The 22,716-nt window shown below is 39.5% G+C and overlaps 1 protein-coding gene across 5 annotated transcripts in view; it reads left to right on the top strand.

Moving 5' to 3' along the window:
* Window positions 1-22,716, top strand: part of GALNT7 (polypeptide N-acetylgalactosaminyltransferase 7) — a 75,000-nt gene that overhangs the window by 11,840 nt on the left and 40,444 nt on the right. For 4 of the 5 annotated variants that reach the window (XM_080590224.1, XM_080590226.1, XM_080590223.1 and 1 more), the window contains exon 2: window positions 19,265-19,722. In XM_080590224.1, the coding sequence (XP_080446350.1) occupies window positions 19,265-19,722 (458 nt within the window). Of the gene's footprint in view, window positions 1-12,515; window positions 12,657-19,264; window positions 19,723-22,716 lie in introns of those variants that run through there. The other variant, XM_080590225.1, reaches the window with a different exon arrangement.

The raw sequence follows: 22,716 nt of genomic DNA, 5'->3' as shown, positions 1-22,716 counted from the left end.
ACTGAAGATTTAGAAAAACATGTTCAAATCTAGTGTTGTGAAAAGTGACTTTTTTTTTTTTTAATGAGAACTCTGTTGACACTTGGAGCTTTCCTGAGAGAGTGCCCTCATACAGTGCAGGGGCAACTGCTGGTTGTAGGCATCTTCCTGCCTCCCTGAATTTAAGAACATGCAGCTCTCTCCATCAATCTGTAGCAAGATGAAAATATTCGTTTCCTTGAAGAGCAATCTTGTCTTAGAAGAATTAGGAGAAAAGGGAGATTTGTGTTTAGAGGATAACTTTTTTTTTTTTGCATTGCCATTTACCATCGAAAACACTGGAAGAACACTCCTGGGTGCCTTGGAGAGGTGAACAGCAAGCATGGCTCCGATCACCTGAAGCAAAGTGTTTTGTTCTTATGGGCTTTCCCTGCACAGGAGTGCTTGGGTTATTTCTGGTTTCTATGACTGAGATAGGGTCTGGGCGTGAAGGCAACTCAGAAAACCGCCTGACTGGGCAAGCCTGCATTTGTTTCTGATGCTCTTAGTGCACCAGGAGTGTCTGCTTTTGTGTCCAATTCCCCAGCACAGCAAGGGGGCTCCTCCAAGGCAGAAGGAAGGCTTAGGGAGAGAAGCACTCTTGTATCTTTTAATTAAAATAAATAAGAAAAAGAAACAAGCAAAACAAAACAAACAAAAAAAGGCAACAACAAAACCCTCTATTGAGCCAAGTAGCTGTGCACATGCCAGCCTGGAGGCAATTTTTTCTCCTGTGTGCCCTTGGAAGGTCCTGAGGAGAGCTTTGAGGATGGCTAGAAATAACTCTAGTGTTCTGTGCATTTTGCTGCTAGGGCACTCTCGTCTGCCTTTTTCAGCTTCCCCAGCAGCTTTTTTCATGTTCCCGTTGTGAACTAGCTCAGCACTGGTGTTCACCCTGCATACAGGTGCCAAATTCGTTTGGCTTGCCCACACAGCTTGCTTTGGGAGTCCTCGATGCAGCTCTGTGCAGGTGTACAGGTGCTTTTGTTGGCACACAGAAAGGATAAAAATGTAGGGGAGAAGTAAATTGGTTGTGGAAACGTATCCATCTTACTCTCAAACAATGGCTAGAAAAATTACCAAACATCTAACATTCATCAGGCAGAGGTTTAAATCCACAACAAATTAGAGAAAATAAAAATGCAGAGACAGCTCCTCTATGTCAGCTAAAATCAGTATTTTTCATTTATTTGTTCAGCAAGAGCTAGGTGTATCTTTCAATTCATATTCCTGGTATTCTACAGTTCATCTTGCAGCAGAGATGAAAAATACCACCTTCAGGTCTTACTGTATCAGTGTATCTGCAGTCTTGGGAAGATAAATGTCAATGTAATGCATCACAGTATTGACATTCAGAAGTCTTCCAAACTTTGATTTTCAAATAAAGCAGGGAAGTCGGATGAGTACCTTTACTCCATAGGAAGAATAGGTAAGTGATTTCCACCCCCCATTTAATAGAAGTCTGACTTCCTTTACAAACCTACAGTTATGTCACGCTGTCCAGAATTATAGAACTGGAAATGGCATGCTGGAAAAAGAAAAAGGAGTGTGTGCTGTTTCCAGGAAAAATATTATGCCTGAAGCAACTTCTATTGCTTGTGGCTTTCAACTACTCTTTACTAAAGAGATGCACAGATTTCCTGCTATTCGTGTTCTGTTGAAATTACTAGAAATGGAAGCTGAGTAGTAGCTTATTTTTAAGCTTTTTATATTTTTAATTGGACTGAATTAAATGCAAAGGGGAAAAAAAATCTAGCTTTAATGAAGTCAAAAAGATTATTCCAATTCTTTTGCATAGGATCATAGGATAATTTGAGCTGGAAGGGACTTGGAGAAGTCCAACCTCCTACTCAAAGCAGGGTCAGTCATGGGGTCAGACAGACTGCCTGGGGCTTTGTCTGCTTGGGTCTTGAAAACCACCGAGGAGGGAGACTGCACAACCTCTCAGCCTAGCTTGTCCCACTGCTTGGCTCTGCTCATGGGGCAAGTTTTTCTCATATCCAGTTGGATGTCTCCATCAGTTTTTCTGAAGAACACGTTGACCTCTTTATGACTGTTCCTGATGGTTTTAGTTTGCCATGAGTCTTAAAACTGTAAAATACCTTAGTTATAATTTAAGAAAAATAATATGTTTTGTGGTTGATTTTTTTCTTTAGTTTACTAGAATCGTTCAGTAGAATAAGGACTTAATCTATTTTTTTCTATATTAATTGAGAAGGTTTGTCCAAGTCTACACTGTATGATAATGTAACACACTGAGAAACTGTTGATTTGAGTAACTAGAATATGACACATTTAACCAGAGCTTATGCCTTTTATATTGTGCTGTTGTCAGTGGTGAGCAAGAACTTTTAAAAAGGAAACAGTTCTCCCCAAAAGGTGATTGTTTAATAACAGTAATAATATTGGCTTTGTTGATGTCTGCTGAATGTATTGTCTCTGACAGAAAAGGCTCTCCTGTATTGCTTCTCCTTACCACTTTCAGTACAGTAGTTTTGCAGGTTATTGAAAGGTAGCAAAACACAGTGGATTTTATCCCCTCTTTTTTTTTTTTTTTAATACTTTGGGATTAGAGTAGCTTCCTTCCTGATTTTTGGCTTTGTTTTGCTGATTATATTTGGATGCACGGTAAGCAGGCCTATATCACTTCCTGTCCTGTCCAAGTACTGCTGTCAGTTTCTCCTCTGGTGTTTGATGGCCTATGCGTTCAGCATCCCCTTCACACTCCTGATCCAAACAGTGACATCCTGCTGCTGCTGCAGTGCTTCCTCTTGGGAGGCCCCCTCTCTCCCAGGCCAGACGTAAGTAAAAACAGCCTCACCGACTCTTCTACCTCTAGTTGCTGGCCAGATTTTTCCCCATTAGAGAGAAAAATAATATTTTTCTCAAGAACTGCAAATGGCTTGTGAAATCAGCTTTCTGACAGGCTTTAACAAAATTGTCTTTGTTAGAAGTTAAAGTGCAGGACTAGCATGTAAAGATCTTGATCTGGCAAATCGTGTTCCCATTTAAACACCTACCTAATGAACTGGGTACATCATAACTACACCTCGCTAATATCTTTTCTGTGTTAGATGCAAGAAGTGAAGGCTGTAGTTTTCCTAAATGCAGTTATTAGCACCTCCATTTGAAGCCTACCAGGAGCATGCAGGCTTAGTGCTTATGGAAATCGCTCCAGCTGCAAGCAGCTTCATGAAAGAAAGTACAACCTGAGAAAAGGCTTGCAGTCATTTGGGGATCAATTTTTAAGCAAAATTCCGTTCTGGTTATTTATGTAGAGTCTGAGTTGCCAAGACTTCCGAGTTCATAACGAAAATGTTTACAAGGAGACAATGTTTGTCAAAAAGCTTACATTTTATCATACAAGTACCTCTTGCAATGCTGTTTCAGCAGTGGGGGCTAGACCCAGTGCTGAGAACACCGACTTCCATTTGTTGCGAGCAAGAAGGGTCCCCATGCATCTTTCTTTGTCTGCTGTATTCAAAAATAATTTCAACAGGAGATTGCTACAGTCATCTACTGCTTATTTAAATGCAAGAGATTGCAGCAGGCACTAATAGGCACTTTCATATTAAAGCCCTCTTAAAAAAAAATCTATGAAAGTCTTATCACACTGATTGAAATTCCAATCACTTAAAAGGTATAAGGCTTGTGAATTACTACATGTCTGATGTCTGGCACTTTATACTAATGTCTGTGGGAAGCTGAAAATGACCACATGAACCCTGTAAAAACCAATGCTGTGTGATTTCTAGCAGTGTTTAGTGCTTTGGAGGGAGAGGGGAAAAGAACAGCTAGCTATTGGAGTGTGACACTTATTCCCTGCTTGCATAGCTGTTTCAAAGCAAAGGAATTGGTGGTGTTTACTCACATCTTCTCCAGACACATGGTCAGAAGTGCCAGTCAGAGTGTACCTGAGCTGGGAACACATTCGTGTGAATACTTTCTTCAGGATCCTTCTTCAGATGTGAGAGTCGTGAAAGACGTTCAGGCATAGGGGCTGAACCTTAGTGACTTCTTGAGAGAAAGAAGGGAGGATGTCAGTTCCCAAAGTTGGCTTTGAAAGTAAAGATTTAACTGTTAGCCTTGCCAACTCCAAGTTTAGATTGTAGCACCAAGGATCACCAGCACTAGCCAAGTAAATGCCAAGGCAGTCCGTTCCTTGAAGTCCAGCAGCAGCATCTGCCCCTCCATTAGATCTTGTGGTGACTTCCCTAGTCAAAAGAAAAGATACTGCATGGAGAGCACAGAGGTAAGGGCAAGGCTGGAAGGGTAGTGGAGGGCAGGAGAGAACAAACTCAATGGAGTCTGTTAAAACTGTTTGAAAAAGTATGTGGATTAGCTTATAGAATTCTTGCTGACTATCTAAAAGATGCCAAGAATCTGGCTGTACTCACACGTGATGTGGCTGCTAAAGCAAAGCTATGAAATAGGTTTTGACATTCATCATGTCTACTTTACAGCAAAACAATAAATGTCACTAGCTGTATGTGTCACAGAAAGAGTAGTCAATTTACCAAGATTGATTTTTTCTGTTCAATAAATTGGTTCTCAACACTTTGGTATTCTTGCAGACAGTTTTTTCCCTTATGCTTCCAATGCATGTATTGTGTTGACTTTCATTATTTTTAAAGTAGTTAAGACAGATAAGAACAACCCTTACCTCAACAATTCAGTAGAATATAACTGTAATTTATTGGCAAGTACCACACAGATTCTCTTCAATGTCCTACACAGAAAAGATGCAGGAAGGAAGGGTCATGGAAAGATGAGGTAGAACACAATTGATCATAAGTGATTTCCCCTCAGTTGTCAAGCAGTACACAAGGTAATTATGTAAATATTCTGAATCTCTGAAATCTATAGGGAGTTCAGATGAAATTTTCAGAAATGGGTTTTAGGCTATGTGTAATTTTCATACAATGCAGCTTTTGGCTTTGGCTGTTTCTTTGAGAAAGCTTTCAAAATGGTAGGACTGATCAAATTGTAGAATGCAATTTAAGACAAATAGGCTGTTGTAAAGCTTGAGAATGGTAACAATATTTCAAGATAAATAAAAATCTAATCATGCAGTTTGTTTCTTAATAGCAAGAAATATGAAATAAGTTTGATGGAAGTCTAAAAGAAAAAATTGGATATACAAGAATATAGCACAAAAACCAGCATCCGCTGATCAAGCATGTCCATCAGCAATGGATTTATTGTATTGTGAATGTCATTTACCCTCTGAGGTATATAAAACAGATGTATGATTTTTAAATATCTTTCTGTCTCAGATGATTGAGGAATAGGTATGAAGTTCCACAGTCCTTCTCTACTGGCTTTTGCTAGTACACTGTTCATAGCCTGGAGGGCCAGGAAATCTGTTCTTGGCTGCTTAAAACATTAGGATTAATGGCAGTTTTTGTTTATTTTGGAGGCTTTTTCCCTGTGAAGGGAGAAATAATAGAAGTTGGTTATTTTCAATAGCAAAGCTATGAGTTAGAAATTTTAACTCCTTGGTCTCTTAAATTTGCTAATTTAAATGTTGATTGTTCAAGTCCAGAAGAAACAGCTAATGTTTCTTTTTTCAGTCTACAAAGAGCATTCCTAAAAGGGACTTTGTCTCAGTGAAATGAAAAGCCTTACCCCCTCATAGGCCTCTGTAACACTACTATATAGGAGTAGTAGTACATAGGAAAAGGAGCCGAGTAATCCCTGTGAAATGGAGGAAGCAAATGAAGCTGGACAGAGGACATCTTAGAAGTTCTTAAGACTCTCTAATGACCATATGAATAAAAATTAGTTCTGTCTTTAAGATCTTGCTGAAACATGCACATAAAACAAAGGATATTCCCAGAGCAAGACAGAATGTGGAAGGAGCAATGACTCAACTAGAAGTGTCACCAGTTTCTTTTAATCTTGAAACCTAGTGACAAGAACAAATCTTGCACAGAGTCTCTTCAATGATGCTGTGTTTTAAGCCTTTGACCTTGAAGGTCACAACTTTCCAGGAAATAAAAGATGAAAGTGGTCTTGGGGATGGCAAAGAGATGGCTCGTTACTACTTGAACCATTAAGGGCTGTGAAAGAAAGTTTTTAGCAACCGTAGTAATGCCTCAAGTATGGGTGCAGGACCAGTTGAGGCCAGCTGCTGTGCATGAGGGCATGAAAGATCTGCGCTGCTGAAGATCACAGAGTGCAGAAGTGAAATAAGGACGTAGCAGAGAGAAGGTGTATGTGCTAGCAATGATAGAGCTGTGGATTAAGGCAATATTACAGTGAAACAATCCCTTCTTATGGCTGTTTTCTACAATTTTCATCTGTTTGATTGCAAAAATTATTGAAATTGTTTGCCAAGTGTTTTAAAGCGTGTGCCTTTGGCAGTAGTGGAATACAACTACAGAAATAGCTAAACTACATGGATCAGCATATACTAAATTCACAAGGCATTAATACAATGTCACTATTTTTATTTCCAGGTATTCAGGATCATTTGTTCTTTATTCGTATTTAACAACAAAAATTGTCCTAGAGATCTGTATGGGAGGGAGTTAATTTTAACTAGAAAACGGGACCTGCATTCTGCTAGCCTCTAATTGGCAATACAGAGAGCTCAGATAAAGCTCAGATGAAGATCAATGCATTCTTTTTTTTCTGAAGAAAGGGGAAAAAAATGAAGCCATGGACCAGGGTCATAGGTAAAGACCTGATATGTGGAGGTCCTTTTGAATTTTACAGTCCACTCTGATAGAGATGAGGTATTAAACAATTGTCCATTTTGTTCTTAACACTCATAAATGCTTGACTTGAAGAATTCTAAAATAGCTCTAGAGAGGAAAATTGTGGGCAGTTGTCTAATTATGGACTGAGGATAATGGCTGTTTCAGAAGAGTACCTAACTTACAACAGTGCTGACATTTCAATTTAGAGATATGAATCCCTTGCTATCTATCAAACATGCCCCCCTTCTTCCTTATATCCTTAAAAAATTTTTATAAGCCAGCAAGGTGTTGGTAATTTGAATTATTATGAAGCAATTTATTATATCCCAAGTATGTTTCTGATTATCCATCACTTGCAACTAAATCAATAAATGCCTTTACCTTCACTCCGTTTTGCTGGTCTTAACTTGGAAGTCTATTTTTCTATTAAGGAAAAAAATGGATTTCTATTTATCAAGCTGCATTGGAAAACATTATGGTTGTGATATATTCTGTATTCTATGGTCCCAAACCCTCTCTCTTAAAAAAAGCTTTTTGGAAGATGGAGGAAATCCAATACTTCAATCTGAAACCCTTGTATACAAGTTGACTGAGCTGATATCTTCCTTTTTTGGAAGACCTTTCTGTTTTCTGGATGTTATGAGAATCATTCAGCGCTGTTTTTAAAATCTGGTCAGATGAGTAGGATCATTCCAAACCACATAGTCATGTGCAAATGTTGGAGGAAGGAGATGGGGAGGGAATCTTGCACCTTCTGCAACAAATACTGTCCATTTTTCAAAAGGGATTTGCTGATTTTCAAAATTTTGTTCAGCTTTTTCTAGAAGAAAGAGTTGGAAAAAGTTTTTCTCTATACTTCCCCCCCCCCCCCCCCCCAAAAGCAGGGTAAGCAATGGCACCATCTCAGTCAAAAACACTGTGAACAAAACTGGAAATGTTACCCGCTTTGAGAGAGACTAAGAGGAGAACAGAAGGTTGCATTTGAACAAAATACATAATAATAAATACATAATAAAATACATAATATTGATTAGACCCAGCCAGAATTCTAAGCATTTGGAGAGTTCCCACAGCTTTCATCTGCTTAAACAATTTTCTGGGGTTGGCTGAGCCCCTAGAAGTTACTTGTTTAGAAACGCATCACTTTATCCACAGCTCCTCCTGGATACCTGTTGGGTTTGGTTTTTTTTTTTTCAGCATCTTCTGAAGTATTTGGGTAAGGATGCAGTCACCTTGCTGAACCTCTCACACAGCGAGGTACCCCACGCATTGCCTCCAGGTTGAGTCGTTGAAGAAAAAAATATTTTCTTAAAGCTTCTTCAAAGAAAACACGGCTTAACTTTCTAGGCAATAAGTGCTTTCCTTCCTGTGAGTAAATGCAACTTGACATCTACTAAGACATCAAGTAGAGGAGTTGTTTCAGGAAAAGAGGGAAAAATTGAAAGCAATTGGGTCCTTAGCAGATTCACTACTGGCATGATTAGACAAGAAACTAGACTTTATTTTGGCAAAACAAGGCTCAGTGTCTGGTGGGCTTTGCTTACCTGGGACAGTTATTTTCTGTGTTGCTGCAGCAGAATGATAACTGTGCCGCAGGGCTTCATGCTCTCCTTGCTCTTTGGCCTCTCCAGGGGACTTGGCTTTCTGAACAGCTAAATTACAATGAAATATTTAAAGCAGCTAAATTTAGCAAATGAGTCAACTGGTATACAAATTTTATTTTTTTGATTTAATCTCATCTATGGTATAGCAACCTGTATTGTGCATTCAAGGATAAACACACTGAAATACCAAACAGGTGGTTTGTTATTTCACAGATCTTTGAGATTTGAGTCACTGCACTCCCTGTTCAAGAATGAATTACTGTGGATGATGCTCAGCAAAAGTTTGCAGTTGAAATACCATGCTCATGACAAAATGTAAGCTGCAGTATGTAGACATTTGTCTGTTATGCAGAGAAAGGAAGGAAGGTTCTGGGCATTGAAGAAGTACAGTTGTTGGCAGGCTTGGAGGTGAAGCACAGTCTGTTGGTCAGCTGGTGGTTGATTAGACCTGTCTTAAGTACTTAACCTAAAATGACTTACCTTGTACGATGTATAGTGTTTGCTCTTCTCGCTTTGTGTCATGTTCCATTAGGAAGAGAGGAGCAGGCTCAGTGGAACCGAGCCTCCTTGGAGCAGACGGGTGTTTAAGATGCAAGGTAGGGCAAACAAGGAAAGAGTGCGGTGAGCTTCACAGCACAGCAGGGAGGGCTTAGAAGAGCAAGAAACAGATCTACAGCTGATGGAAAGGGATGTCCTGGGGACCAGAGAAACTGCACTTTACTGGGACAGGAAAAGGACACCTGATTAACAGGGACATAGTCTAGAAGCAAAACACGTGTGAAGAGAGACAGTGGGTAGGGAGATGCTTGCTTTTATGCTTTTATTTATGTTCGTTTCTGCTTGATCACTTTTTCCTTTACCGAAAAAGTTAATTATTCTAGTTGCAATAAACTTGTAATAAATTCTTGCTTTTCTGAGATTAAAAGCCTTTTTGTCATCCTTGGGGAGCAGTCTATAAGGAAAGTATATAGGAAGCTCTAGATCATACTTCTGCTTTATCCAGGGTTTTTTGACAACTTTTCTCTTATTCTACAGAAGCAGCTACAAATGCATTTTTTTTTATTGCACAAGCTAGTAGTGTCAACATCATACCATTGTAGAGTACAGAAGAGACTACAATATAACATGACCTTAGACAATATAGCAGCCTCATTTATGATTCAGTTTATGAATATCTGTGCTACTTGAGCGATTGTATTAATGACAAGAGGCTATGAATTTAAGCAGAGACTAATATAATATCTGTTTATTCAAGTATTTATCTGAGTCTTTTATATCTTTTTAATTACTATCTGAGATTATGGGGTGCTCTCGGGAGCTGCAAGGAGATAAGCATTGCTTGTTGTTGTCTCCATAGTTTTCTTGGAAATGTGTTAAGTGAACTTCATTGGGTGAAGTGGATCCCTGACAAGGCTTCGTCAATGTGGCATGATCATTTGTCAACAGATGGGGCAAGGGACAGCATGGAACTGTAGATAAACTCTGACCATACCAGAAATGGAAAGACAAGGAGATGGGTAAAAGCCCAGTAAGAGCTGAACCTCAGGCAAAAAGGAAGGCATGCTGGAGAATTTAAGTTAGCTCAGTATCTCCAAACAATGGGGGCTAGTAAAAATGAAGACAATAAAAGTTTACTATTTTTGACAGTAATTTGTTCTGAAGTACTCTGTCTTTATTTTTACTTGCTTTCAGTCAGGCAGAGGAGTCTAATTGTGAAAGTGGATGTCACACAGGAATTCGAGAAGTGTGGCAGTTCTCCCTGACTGGCACATGCGATGTGGCTGGGCCACGTCCTCACTGTCCTTTTTGTACTCTGAAAACCCAGCAAAGGTGGGAAGGAGGGAGAGGGAGCGAAAGAAGTTTGCAAGCTTTGCATGGCCATTGGCATCCCTGAAAAGTGACTAGGTCTGGTGCAAAGGACTCAATCCCAAGTCTCCTGGCTGTCTCTGCATTTTATGAAGTAGACTTGACTTTGCTAAGTAAAGGAAATTGCTCAATCCAGACCAGATATGTACGAGCGTAACCCTTGTGTTTATAGAAAATCCAGCCTTCTCCAAGAGGAGGAACATAGAGCACTGCAGCCGAGACACGGGGGCAGAGGGACATGGGAAGGAGATGTGCAGGAGCAAGGGCAGGGGGTAGGGCAGTACAAGCCAAAACAGAGCTCAGCTTTTGCGACAGCATGGTGTTGCTCTGCTGGAGCTCAGGTGGTAAGTGCACAGCAAGGGCGGAGAGGATGACAGCAGCATTGTTAGCTCAGAGGAGTTCTCCTTACAGGTGAAGGATAATATTGCTGGAGAACCATTTAAATCCACATGGATATCTTACTGATTCATCTAAAGGTAGATGCGTATCTCTAAAAAAGGTACTCCTAGGTAAATGGGTAAAACTCAGGATTTAACCCTCTGTTAGGCAAATATTTGGGACATCAAGTTATTTCAACTGAAAATAAGTATTCTTGCATTGCTAGGAATTAATATCAGTCACTATATTTGCAGGTACACCACAAAAAAGGGAAGGACGAGAGATAATCTCCATTTGTTTTGGTACCTGAGGGCTTCCATAGCTTAGTAAAACTTGGTGTGCAACGACCTTGTGAAATGTTGGCTGCAAACCAGGGCAGTACGCAAGCAATAGCCTGTAGTCACTGTCCTAGATGAATGCTTCTGCTGTGACAAAGTAGATGGTATCTTCAGAAAAATCCGAGAAGACAGGAAGAGCCAGTTGATAGTTTTGCCCACAGAGCTCTTACAGCAATTGCAACCTTAAAAAAAAATGTTGAGAAGCTGAGCCTTGTCTTTCCTGGCAGTTCAGACAAGATGACCTCAGCTGTTAGTGAATGTTTTTAGTTTTTAGACTCATTACTAGGTAATATGAACATGGTTTTGCTATTTCCTTGTAATCAATGACACAGAGACTCAGATTAATGTGGATCGCTCAGAACTTGAATGCTAAATTCAGTCAAACTCATTTGAACATCAAGAACTTGCCAATTTCACATTTTGAGAAACTGTTTCTCTCCTTTATTATATAAGCTATGTTTTTTCTTATGGATGTGCCGCTTGCTTTTCCATAAGCAATGCTCTCAAAATCAGGAACGTCAACAGTAAAATAGTAGGAAATTGTTAATCTTACTCCCTGAAGTTGTTCTGCCTCAATTAGTTCTGGCAATTTTGGGGCACAAAGGTATTACTACTTTTTTTTTTTTACTTTTTTTTTTTTTACTTTTTTTTTTTTTTTTTTACTAGTGGACTAAGTAGATATTAATGACTGTGGTTCACTGGTATCTAGTGAAAACTAATAGTTATTTCTGCATATAATATAATAGGATAATGTGTAGGTAGCATCAGGTAGCAATCAGCTTGACCATTACTATAAAATCTAAGAAGTACGTGAAGGGGAAAGTTGTCCTCCATATAAAATAATAATAATTGCATTTTATTTTACATTCTTAAATGTAGTGGAAGTACAATACATAGTAGTATAAAACTGTTGCTGAACATGCATTTCTCCAAAGCTGCTTTTGGCAGCACCTCACCTTTTGCACCTCCGTTGCACTTCCAGGTTGTGTGTTTTTAATGAATAGAATACTTATGTATTTGTATATATGTAATTATATTTATATATATAATGTATATAAAGTGACGCTTGCTTCAAAGTTCTGTTTAATTTTTCTGAGTTTTCTTTGTGGCTTCTGACCGAGTCTTGTGTGGAACACTCTGAAAAGTAGACTGATGTGGTCATCTTCTGGTAGGGTTACTTGCTGTTTGGAGATGCCATCACAATAACAAGTTTGTGGTACAGTAGTCAGGTCAGTTCTGTGTGCCAAAACTTATTCCAGGTTGGCATTAACGTAGCTTTAATGCTAGTATGTTAGATTTGGGTCTTGTTGAAGTACTTTTTGTTTCTCATAGAATATTTACCAGGGCAAAATCCAGATAGATGGCATTGGACTTTGATGTTCTCAGGATATCTGTCAAAACTGAGGGTAACTGTAGACATAAGAGCGTAACTTATAGACATGTTTTCCTGGAAGTGTTGGTGATGAATACCTTTAACATGTTTTTCACTTGAGTTGCACAAAGCATGCAGTTACAGTGATTTAGCAATCTGTTATTTTTACAAGCATGTATTTTTAAACCTCAGAAATTTTCTATAATTTATTGTAAAATTATATTTCTCTCTGTTTCTGCAGTTCTCATGAATGTTCTGTTCTAAGGTTACACAGGCCCTAGAAGTTACTGTAGGAGCTACTGAGCAGAGAAGCGTGCACTCCATCACCTTTGGAGTGGCTCAGGATGACACCAAGTGGAGAAGCCAAAGGAAAAGAGTGAGCCATTTTTGCTCAGATACTGTGTTAGCTAAAGCCCATTTCAAGCCAGGTGGCTTGAGTGCCACTGCTCATATTCAACGGAAGAATTCTTGAGGTCCAAATTCTGCCCTAATTTGAGTACATTGTGATGAAATTGCTTGATGGAAGGTTTTGCAAAATTTGACAAGTGGGCAGTGCTGCATATGGAGTTTAAAATAGACCTCTTTATGCTGGAACACTTAAAAAATTAATGATTACAAAGGAATTTTTAATTTATTTTTTTCTGAAGTGATGGCAGTTGTGCCATAACTCCTCCTCCTTGTTCTCAAAGCTGTGTTTTTCAATTCCTTTGTGCTTTTGGTTTTGCTTTCCCTTCCACAGATGATCCTGCAGTAGCTACATCTTGATTGCTAGGAAAGAGGTTACCATGAAGGGTGTAATTGGAAGCAGTACCATCTCCTAGGGTTTCTTTGACAGCCAGCCAACTGTGTTGTGGGAATTATGGGTTATTTTATTTATTTTGAAGTTAGTGAGTATCTACTGTAAGATCTATTCACAAATATGTTGTTGGATAAGATGGTTCTCCACTTTGGCTGTGTTTGGTTCTGTGCAATTCTTCAAATTTTTTATCAGAATTATTATTTTTTTCCTATCATGCGACACAAAAATAGCTGTAGAACAAAGAAATTTGTTGTGACACTATTTTTTTCCATCTATGTTCTGCGCTTACACTGCCTGGTGAGTAAAACCTACACATAACGATTAGAAGCAAACCAATATATACAACGTGGTTTCCCCACACACGTTGTTAACATACAGAGCAGAATCACGCTAGAAGCATGGCTGAGAACAGGCACTATTTTAGTCTCTCCTCAGCATGAGTCTAGTCAATAAGGAAATCTTTGTGGATCCATATTATGGTTTTTCTCTTTTCTTCTTTCTCTCTGTGTTTTTTTTCTAATTTTCTCCCTTTTTAATTTTTTCTTTTATTTTTTTCCCTTTTTCTCTCTTCCTTTTTCCTCTATTTTGTCTTTTTTTCTTTCTTCTTTCTCTTTTGTCTTTTCCCTTCTCTTCTTTTTTCTCTTTTGTCTTTTTTCTTTTGTCTTCATCTCTTTTTCTTTTTCTATTTCTTTTTTTCCCTTTTCCTTTTTCTTCTTTCCTTCCTCTATAATTGAACAAATTAAAACAACCCCTCCCATTTCCTCAACTAATTAAAATGGTAGGCTTAGGTGTCTTGTATCAGAACCCCTTTCAAGTGGACTTTTTTCTCCAATAAGCCAGGAATGTGACTGCATTTAAGATGAGGCAAACATAGCAAAATACTTTAAATATGTTGAAATCTTTGCTGAAGTACCAAACTTAAGCTGAGAGTTGTGTAGTCTCTGTCACAGCACCTGTGACAGTCTCTATTCAAAATACTTCTTTTTTTCCCCCCTTTGTTTACTTTTAAATCTTGTCACCTGCATGAAGAACTTGAGTCAAGGGAGCTGTGAGAGCTGTTGATTTATCATCAGTTAAAAGTCCTTGTACTCTTCCTTGTGTTTGCATTTCATGGTAAGTGCCAGTGGTGTAGATGTAGCCAGGAATTAAGAAAGGCAAAAGTTAGACTGGAGAAAAATGCATGTACATAGGGATTGACCTTCTGGATTACTAAAATATTAAACCTAATGAGTTTTTGTAGTTTTTCATCAAGAACACCTGAATACTGTAATATTTGGTATCCATCTTTAATCAGCTGGGTGTAAGTACATATATTCTGAGAGCGTAGAGTTTTTAATTTCCTTTTGTAGCCTTGGGTAATAAGTATACTACTGAATTGTACTTAATTATGCTTCTCTTCATTTTTTGGGCATCACTGATTTTTGTCTAGATGAGCAAGTTGCTTTTATAGACATTCTTTTCAATTAGCAAACTTTTTTTTGGTATGATAATCTTCAATTTTATAAATTAAACAAATCCACTTTTTTTTTTTTAACATCAATTTGTACTTCAGACATTATTTCATAGAATTTTAGGGAGTTGCCAGTCTTGAACTGGTTTACTTAAGAAAAGCAGATTATGCAACTTTGACATTTTCAGTTTTATTGAGAGCCAGAATTCCAGCCCTTCTGTCAGTTGACTAATCTTGCAGCCTTATGAAGGCCTCTCCCATTTTTTATTTTTTTGCTTTGTATAATTTAGAAATATGTTTCCGAGAGGATATGGTTGCTTTCCTCATTACTTCAGTTTCATTCCTCTCCTTTGCAAAAAGGAAGGACCTAACTTGCCAAAAAAAAAAAAAAAAACACCAAATATCTCCTTTTTACACAAGTCAGGAATTGACTATGTTTATATCATCTCAATACTTCCGAAACACTCATAGCAGTGACTCATACATAATCCTTTTAAGGGGTGAAAACAACATCTAAACAATGAAGAAGGCTTCACTTGAGCTGGAGCTAGAAAAGCTGGCAGGAAATCTTTAGATTTAGCCTATAGAAAAAAAAACAGGTTTATTTCCTGGGGGAAAGAAATCTATATTATTATATATAAACAGCTTACTACGTGTCCTTTGTAAAGATATCATGAGATCTTGTTGCTCTTCTTTGGTGGTCTTTAGATGTGAGATGACTCAGATTTTTGCCTTTCTTCCCTAATTTCTGGAAAACCCAGGAATGCTCAGGTGTGTGTTGTGCTCACTTTTTTTCTGAGACCTCCCTTCACCTTGTTGTAACTGATTTGGTCTTTTCCAAAGTTTTTTCAAATAATTTTAAGAGTCTCTTGTTTTTCCAGTTTTTGAAAGGTTGTGATTTTTTCATATGCATGCCTTCCAACTTGGCTGTCATTGTTGTATGAATCTTTTAGAAGTTTGATTCTTCTTTTGCTGAACTGAACTTTCAATCACTAATTAAAAACTATTTGTCAGTTCTGGATAAGTCATTTAATCATTTAAAAAAAATACATTTAAAAATACATCATTTAATACATTAAAAATACATCATTTAAAAAAAAAATACAAGGGAAGTCATCACTCATAAAAGAGAAGTTCTAGAAGTTCCTAACTGAGGCATTGCGGTTTATGTAATGGCCAAAATAGTTCTTTGATTGTGGCTTGACTTTACTTTTTCTTCCAGATGGTATTTAGAAATCCTTTGTCTCTGTTATCTGTGGATAAATGAGCTGGATATCTCATTTATCTGTGGATAAATGATCTCCAGGAGCTGTGGACTGCACTTAAGCAATTCTTTTTTTTTTCTTTTTTCTTTTTTTTGAAAATGCCCATAAAATGCTGTCTGGAGTGGAGTTAATTTTCTTCACAGCAGCCTGTAAGCTTTGCTAGCAACACAGCGTTTATAACACCAGTGGTACAGTTATGGCCAAGCAGTGTTTGCACAGCCCGAAGGCCTTCTCCATTTCTCACTTTGCCCACCATGGAGGTGGCTAGGATTGAGCAAGGGGCCGGGAGGGGACACTGCCAGGCAGGTGACCCAAACTGATCAAAGAGACATTCCATACCATATAATGCCATGCTCAGAAAGGAGAAGAGTGGATTTAGGGAGATTAGCCATGTTTTGCTCAGGAACTGCCTGGGCATCAGTCTGCTTGTGGGAGGTTGTGAGTGATTGATTGCCTTTGCGTCACTTGTTTTGTTTTCTCTCCATCTTCCACTTCTCCTTCACTTTTAAACTATTTTTGTCTCAACATGTGAGTTTTCTCACTTCTGTTCTTCCTTTTCTCTTCCTTCCACCCCACTAGGGCATGGGGAGGGAGTAGTGAGTGAGCGGCAGTGTGGTGCTTAGCTGCCTCCCGGGGCTGACCCACAATGAGTGCCTGCTGTCATATTGTCATAGGTGTGTAGAAACTGGAGGGGAGAGGTGAGCGAGTGTTTGTGTGTGTGTGTGTATAATTTGCTCATTCTATGCGGTATTTTCCAGCCCTAGAAAAATGACATATATTTAGTGTCTTGAAGGGAACAGCAAATAAGTGCATTATAATACAAATTATGTGTAACAGTTATAATGAGGCTAAGTGTAGTATGAGGTAAGCCATAGTTCTGATGGCAGCAAAATAAACAAATTACTTTTAGAAGTGTTTTGCTTCAGTCAGAGAACGGGTGAAGTTGAAGCTTGTAATGTTTTACAGTTGGTGGAAGTGGAGGGAAAAGATATTTGCTTTGGTACAGACCAAGGGCATAAGAAATGCCTGGCTGACTGAGACTAGTGATCCATCTAGACCAGGATAGTGTCTGAGAATGGCAGCAGGATGTGCAGGCAAGCCTGGCTACTGGCTCTGCTTCCTTCCCTTTGGACTCTTCCAGCATCCACACAGGTTGAATTAGAGTTGTTAGAAGCTACCTCCCTGCCTAGTCCTTTCACTGTCTCGTCATAAAACAGTCACCCATCACTTTGCCTCATCCCTTGTTCACTGTCGGTACTATCTCTGTCCACAGCCTCCCATGTGGCATATCCCAGGAGATCACTGCCTGTGCAAAGAACTTTTTTGGTTTTGTTGTTTTTCTTTTTAAAAAAAAATTATTCTATGATTTTTTTTCAAGTGCCCCTAGACCTTGGATTTAGGGTAAACAGTGGTTTTGCATTCAATGTATACATCACCCTCATGATTTTGTGAACTTCAGTCATATACCCCTCAGCCATCACATCACCAAACTGCAGAGTCACAGCTCTTCTGCACATACGTCCCAAGGCACCTGTCCACCTCCTTCGTTCCAGTTGCCCTCCTCTGTACCTCCTCTAACTCCAACATGTGAGTTCGAGATGTGGAGACCAGAACTAAGTATTACCAAAGACATGAATGCATCAAAATGTTATGTAGTCAAAATTACAGTTTCTTTAAGAATCCTTCTTGATGATGCCCACTATTTTGTTGGCTTTTTAGTTGTCTGTGCACTTGGATCAGAAATTAGGCACAAATTTGTGAGAGGTCAGCAGTGTTCCAACAGCTGAGTGGCGGAGCCTTCATGTTGTTTTCTAGGGCAAGTGTGAGATGATGCTCTTCTGAAAAGTCCTCTCAAGGCTTCAGTTAGGTACATGTCTAGCCTTTTACCTCCTTGCTAAATGTGCCTTTTCATGTGCTCTTATCCTTCCCTTTCCCATGTTGGCTTTTCAGGGGTCCTCAGAAAATGATGGAAGAGCAGAATAATGTAACACTTATGCATTTTGTACGTCTTCCCTGTTTAAATTAGAACAGAGAGGTAGAATGTTATTTTGAATTGGAGCCAGTCTGACTCCCATTGTTATTGTGTTACTCTAGGCATATTTTATCATGGATTTTTCTTACTTTCTGAAGTTTATTATGCAGCATGGTATGTGAGGAAAACACTGCGATGTAGTCGGCAATGTGCCCTTGCCGCAGTAAAGGCAAACTGCGTAATGAGTAGCAAGAGCTTAGCCATCAAGTTAAGGGAAGTGTTTTGTTTCTTGATAACACACAATTAATGAGACTGCATCTGGAGCATTGTGTCTGGTTTCTCCTCTTGCAGTGCCCAGCATAGGAGAAAAATTCACAAATGGAAGGGGCCTGGCAAAGACCTGCTGAGGAGGCCAGAGGGCTGCAGCACATGGACAGGGCAGAGGAGTTGGGATTGTTTTGCCTGGAGAAGTCTAATGGAAAATTTAGTTACACCTTTTCACCCTCAAAAGTGAGGTTACAGAGAAAATGGAAATAAAGTCCTCTCAGGGGTCAACACTGAAAGGACAGGAGACAATCATCACAGGACATAACAAGAAATTTCTAATTGGGTATGAGGAAAAAAAATATGTATCTTCACTGAGACACTGGTAAAGCATTGGAAGAGGCTGTCCAGAGATATTGGATGTTTTCAGAGTCTGACTGGACACGTCTTTGAGTAGCCTGATCTTTGGAGTTAGACCTGCCTCTAGCAGGTTGGAATTGGTGACACCCTTCTGATCTATTTTATTATTATTATTATTATTATTATTATTATTATTATTATTATTATTTTGATCCTGTATTTGTGAACAGATAGTGAGATCTTGCCAAAATGCATGCATTTTTAGGTGACACTGAATTCCACAGAGAACATCTATCCCATTTACAAATAGATAATTTTACCAGGAAATCTGGACTTTCAGCAATGTTTCCCCATTGTCCCATTGGACAGAAGTACTAGGGAAAGCAGTGACTGTATTTTTTGGAACGTGTTCGTGGGTGGGGCTGTTGTACTCCAGAGACTTCACACCCAGCCACTCAGAACCTTTCTGCCAAGTTTCTTTCAAAATTACCCTTGTCCTACCCCATGGACCTTGCTGAACACTGAAAATGCCAAGAAGGTTTCGAAATCTGTGTGAATTTCACGTTTCTCTGGGAGGGTGCTGTAAAATTGCTGAACAAGTTTTGGGGTGTGAAGAACATTAGGCCTTTTCCAGGACCACTTGTTCAGGTAAGTGTGGACAGTGTCCAGTGATGCTCTCCAGCAACTGCTAGCTTTAATGACAAGAGTTCATTCAGCCCCTGAACGAACAGAGATTTCTCCATTTTTGCTTAACATACATATAGTATCAACTCTCAGTGCCCAAGGTACTGGATTTGGGGAGGGGGGGTGGGGGGAAGAAAAATAAAAGTAATACATTTATATGATCTCCTGCTGTTTCTCTGTGTATATATAGGATGACAAAGAAGCCAACAGACCCATACCAAACAAAGGAGAACGTGGACTAGGAAATGAGAAATTCAAACCTGTGGTACCTTGGCCTCATGTTGAAGGCGTGGAAGTGGACTTGGAATCAATTCGAAGGAAAAATAAGGCCAAAAATGAACTAAATCAGCATGGTGTTGGTGATAACAATCAGCAAAATGTCATCCAGAGGCAGTATCTCACATTTAAGCCTCAGACATTTGTATACCGAGATCCTGTTTTACGACCTGGAGTCCTTGGTAATTTTGAACCCAAAGAGCCTGAGCCTCACGGAGTTGTTGGTGGCCCTGGAGAGGAAGCGAAGCCATATGTTTTAGGACCAGATTACAAAGAATCCATTCAAGCCAGCATTAAAGAATTTGGGTTTAATATGGTGGCAAGTGATATGATTTCACTAGATCGGAGCGTTAATGACTTGCGTCAAGAAGAGTAAGCAAACTTTTTGTTTTCTTTTAGTTCTGTTTTTATGAGGTTTAATTATTTTCTTTCCATAGATCTTAACTGATGCTTAAAATAATATTATTAATTAGGCCAAGTACGTGAGACTTCTTGTCCTGACAGGCAAATGTGCTGAACTGTACCAAATGTTTCTATATGTTATTCTTAATGCTGTTCCAATTATTCCTTTCACGAACACTTAATCTATATTGATTTGTCTCTGAAGTCATCCATTTTAGTGTCTAATTGCATATATTTAGATGTTCCACGTCCAGTCAGTCTTCCTTGTTGTGTGTTCTCTTTATAATCCATAACTTAAGATTTGCTTTTAAGAATGGTTTTGTTTTTTTTTTAATTATTATTTCATGCATAAGTTCTTATAGTATGGTTTATTTAGTTATGGTTTCGTGCCAATGCTTTAAAAAAAAAAAAAAAACCAAAGTAATATTGTTCCCTTTAAATAACTCTGCTTAGTTACCTGCATTAACAGGAGTATAGATCTGCCATACTGGAGTTTGGATTTTGGAGCTGACAGCAGATTAATCTTCTACCTACACTACTTACTGCATTTATCATAAAGAAGGAAGTAATCTTAGGGGAAAAAAAAACAAAACAAAAAAAAAACCACTTGCCTGGGATGTGCCTACTTTGATGTGAGGGGGATTCTGGGGAGGTATTAGTATTTGCTCTGTGTATGGTTACTAACAGGTTTAAACAGTCTCTTCTTGTCTTTGCTAAATGCTGGAGTCAAATTTGCTTTCAGGTTAATCTGCATTTAATATTATTTTATGTGTTAAATATCAGCTAAGGAGAGCTCTGTGAGCACACTGATTGACTGGTATCTTTTAGCTTTTTTGCATCGGATAGGAGGGTATATGAAATGAGGTACTGCCTGTTTTCTCTCTCCTCTCCTCCCCAGCAGAGAGGGGGGCTCTGCCAGTCCTGGGGTTTGGTGCCCACCTCAGCATTGCAGGCTTCCAGCTGCGGCAGCTGATCTCTTTGGTTGGTCACCGGTTGCTCACTGGGACTGTGCCATGGCCTTTCATAAAAAGGGTGTTTTTCCACGACATGAGGTGGGAGACAGCTGGCCAGCTGTGAGTCTGACTCATGCTTGTGCAAGCATTGCTGCATGAATTTACTGGCCGCTGTGCATTTGTTAAAATGACTGAAGTGCATAGAGTACAGCGCCTCTCTTTCTTCGTGCCATGTTCCCTGAGTGACTTACTAAAGATTTCCACCTGCCTGAAGCTGGAGGAGAGAAATGAGTCTGTCAGCTGCTAGTGGCAGGGAAAGGTTCGCTATCTTGAAGTTCACTTTAATTTTATTTCTTCACTGCAGTCAGCAGTTGGGCTTCTGTGCTGAAGAGATTTTCTGAAGGGGAGGAAATGCTCCAGATAACCTGTTTGGGCCAGCATTTCCTTCCAGGTGGCCGTTCCCTAAGCACTGCTGCTTCTGCTGTGGGGTTGGCAGCCACTGAGGCCCTTTTTGTAAGAGGCAACAGGACTACAGAAACTTGCAAAGAAAAACGGTTTCCCCACCAGGTGCGGTGGTGAACTGAGCAGAGTGAAGCTGCTCGGAGTCAAGAGTTCGTGTTAGCAGAGTTCATTTTGGCCCTGCCTTTCCTCAGGAGAGCGGGAGGATGGAGGTGGGAGCTCTCTGCTCTGCCCAGACAGCCAAGCAGAAATGGCAGCATGTCCGATGACATGTCCGATGAAGGTGGGACCAGGCCGCCTCTGCCCAGGCTACTGACCATGTCTTTGGCAGCAGAGCTCCTGCCTGTTTTCCCCCGAGGTGAAAAGCATCAGAGAGACTACATGTCTGCCAGGTAGTTCCCCACCTCGAATCTCAGAGTTTATCTTTACTACTGTAATAAAGATAGAAGTTCCCTAAGAAGACCTAAATGCTTTGAGGAACAGAAGAGACAGCCACGATCAGATCAGAAATTTAAAAGAGTTTCCTCCAAGCTCACTTGCAGATAAGTCTTCCATGGAGGTCAAAGCCAGCAGATCAAATCAAAGTTAAGTTTTACTGTTTAATATCCTATACGAGCAAACAAAACAGCACAAAAAACGTTAATAAAACATATCTTTCAGGCAACTTGATATAAGTTATTTTATATAATGAATATCCAGGACTCTTGCAATTATTCTGAATAGTTTAAATGTTTATCGCTTCAATGTGTTTCCTGGGAAAGGCAGGAGAGAGGGAAAGCAATGTAGGATTGGCTGGTGCTGCTTTCAGGTATCATTGTATTTTCTTTCTTGTTCATTCCCCTGCTACTGGGAAGAAATGCAGCAAAAGGTAGCAGATGGCCTGTTGGATAAATTATTTTACCATTTATTTTCCTTCCCCTTTTCATCCTACTGATCTCTTTAGTAAGTTATTTTGGTTGGTAAGGCTGGTCAGCATTCAGCATAATCCTACTGAAGAACAGTATAATCAACCTTTTTTTGCTTGCCAGCATTGCTAATTGAGGTAGGTCTTTCAGGCAAAGACTGAGTTATTCGTTCAGAGATGTTCAAATCCAGGTAGGCCTCACCTCTGCCTTTTCCTTGAGGCATAAAAATTCTTCAGCGTTACCCTCAGCAGTCAGGTTGGTTCAGGGAAGTACGCCAAGTGCTTCCCCAGGTGGTGTTGGCAGGAGTGAAATAGCACTGCAAGAACTGACTCTCTCAGCTAAAAAGCCATGCAGCCTTGAGGCTTGTCCCTGCTGAAAGGGGAAGAGGGAAGAAGTGCCTGTGAAGGGGGATTCAGTCCTGCTACAGTTAGATTTGTCTTTCGAGTCAGACACATACGTGGCCAAGGTGATTTGCCAGCTGCTGTTATTGATTCAGCAGGAACTTTGTTGGTGACTGTGGGCTGTCTCGGCTGCCATAAAAAGCCTCTTGCTGCCCCCTGTAGAGAGAAATAATATTGGATGGTGTGTTGATGCGGTTTGTCGGGTACATCTGAAAATGTTCCTTTAGCTAGTACATGTGTATTGCA

Source organism: Anser brachyrhynchus, assembly GCF_964034855.1.
Source record: "Anser brachyrhynchus genome assembly, chromosome: 4".
In the NCBI taxonomy this organism is placed as follows: domain Eukaryota; kingdom Metazoa; phylum Chordata; class Aves; order Anseriformes; family Anatidae; genus Anser; species Anser brachyrhynchus.
The sequence above is the reverse complement of the archived record's forward strand: the minus strand, read 5'-3'. Positions and strand labels throughout refer to the sequence as shown.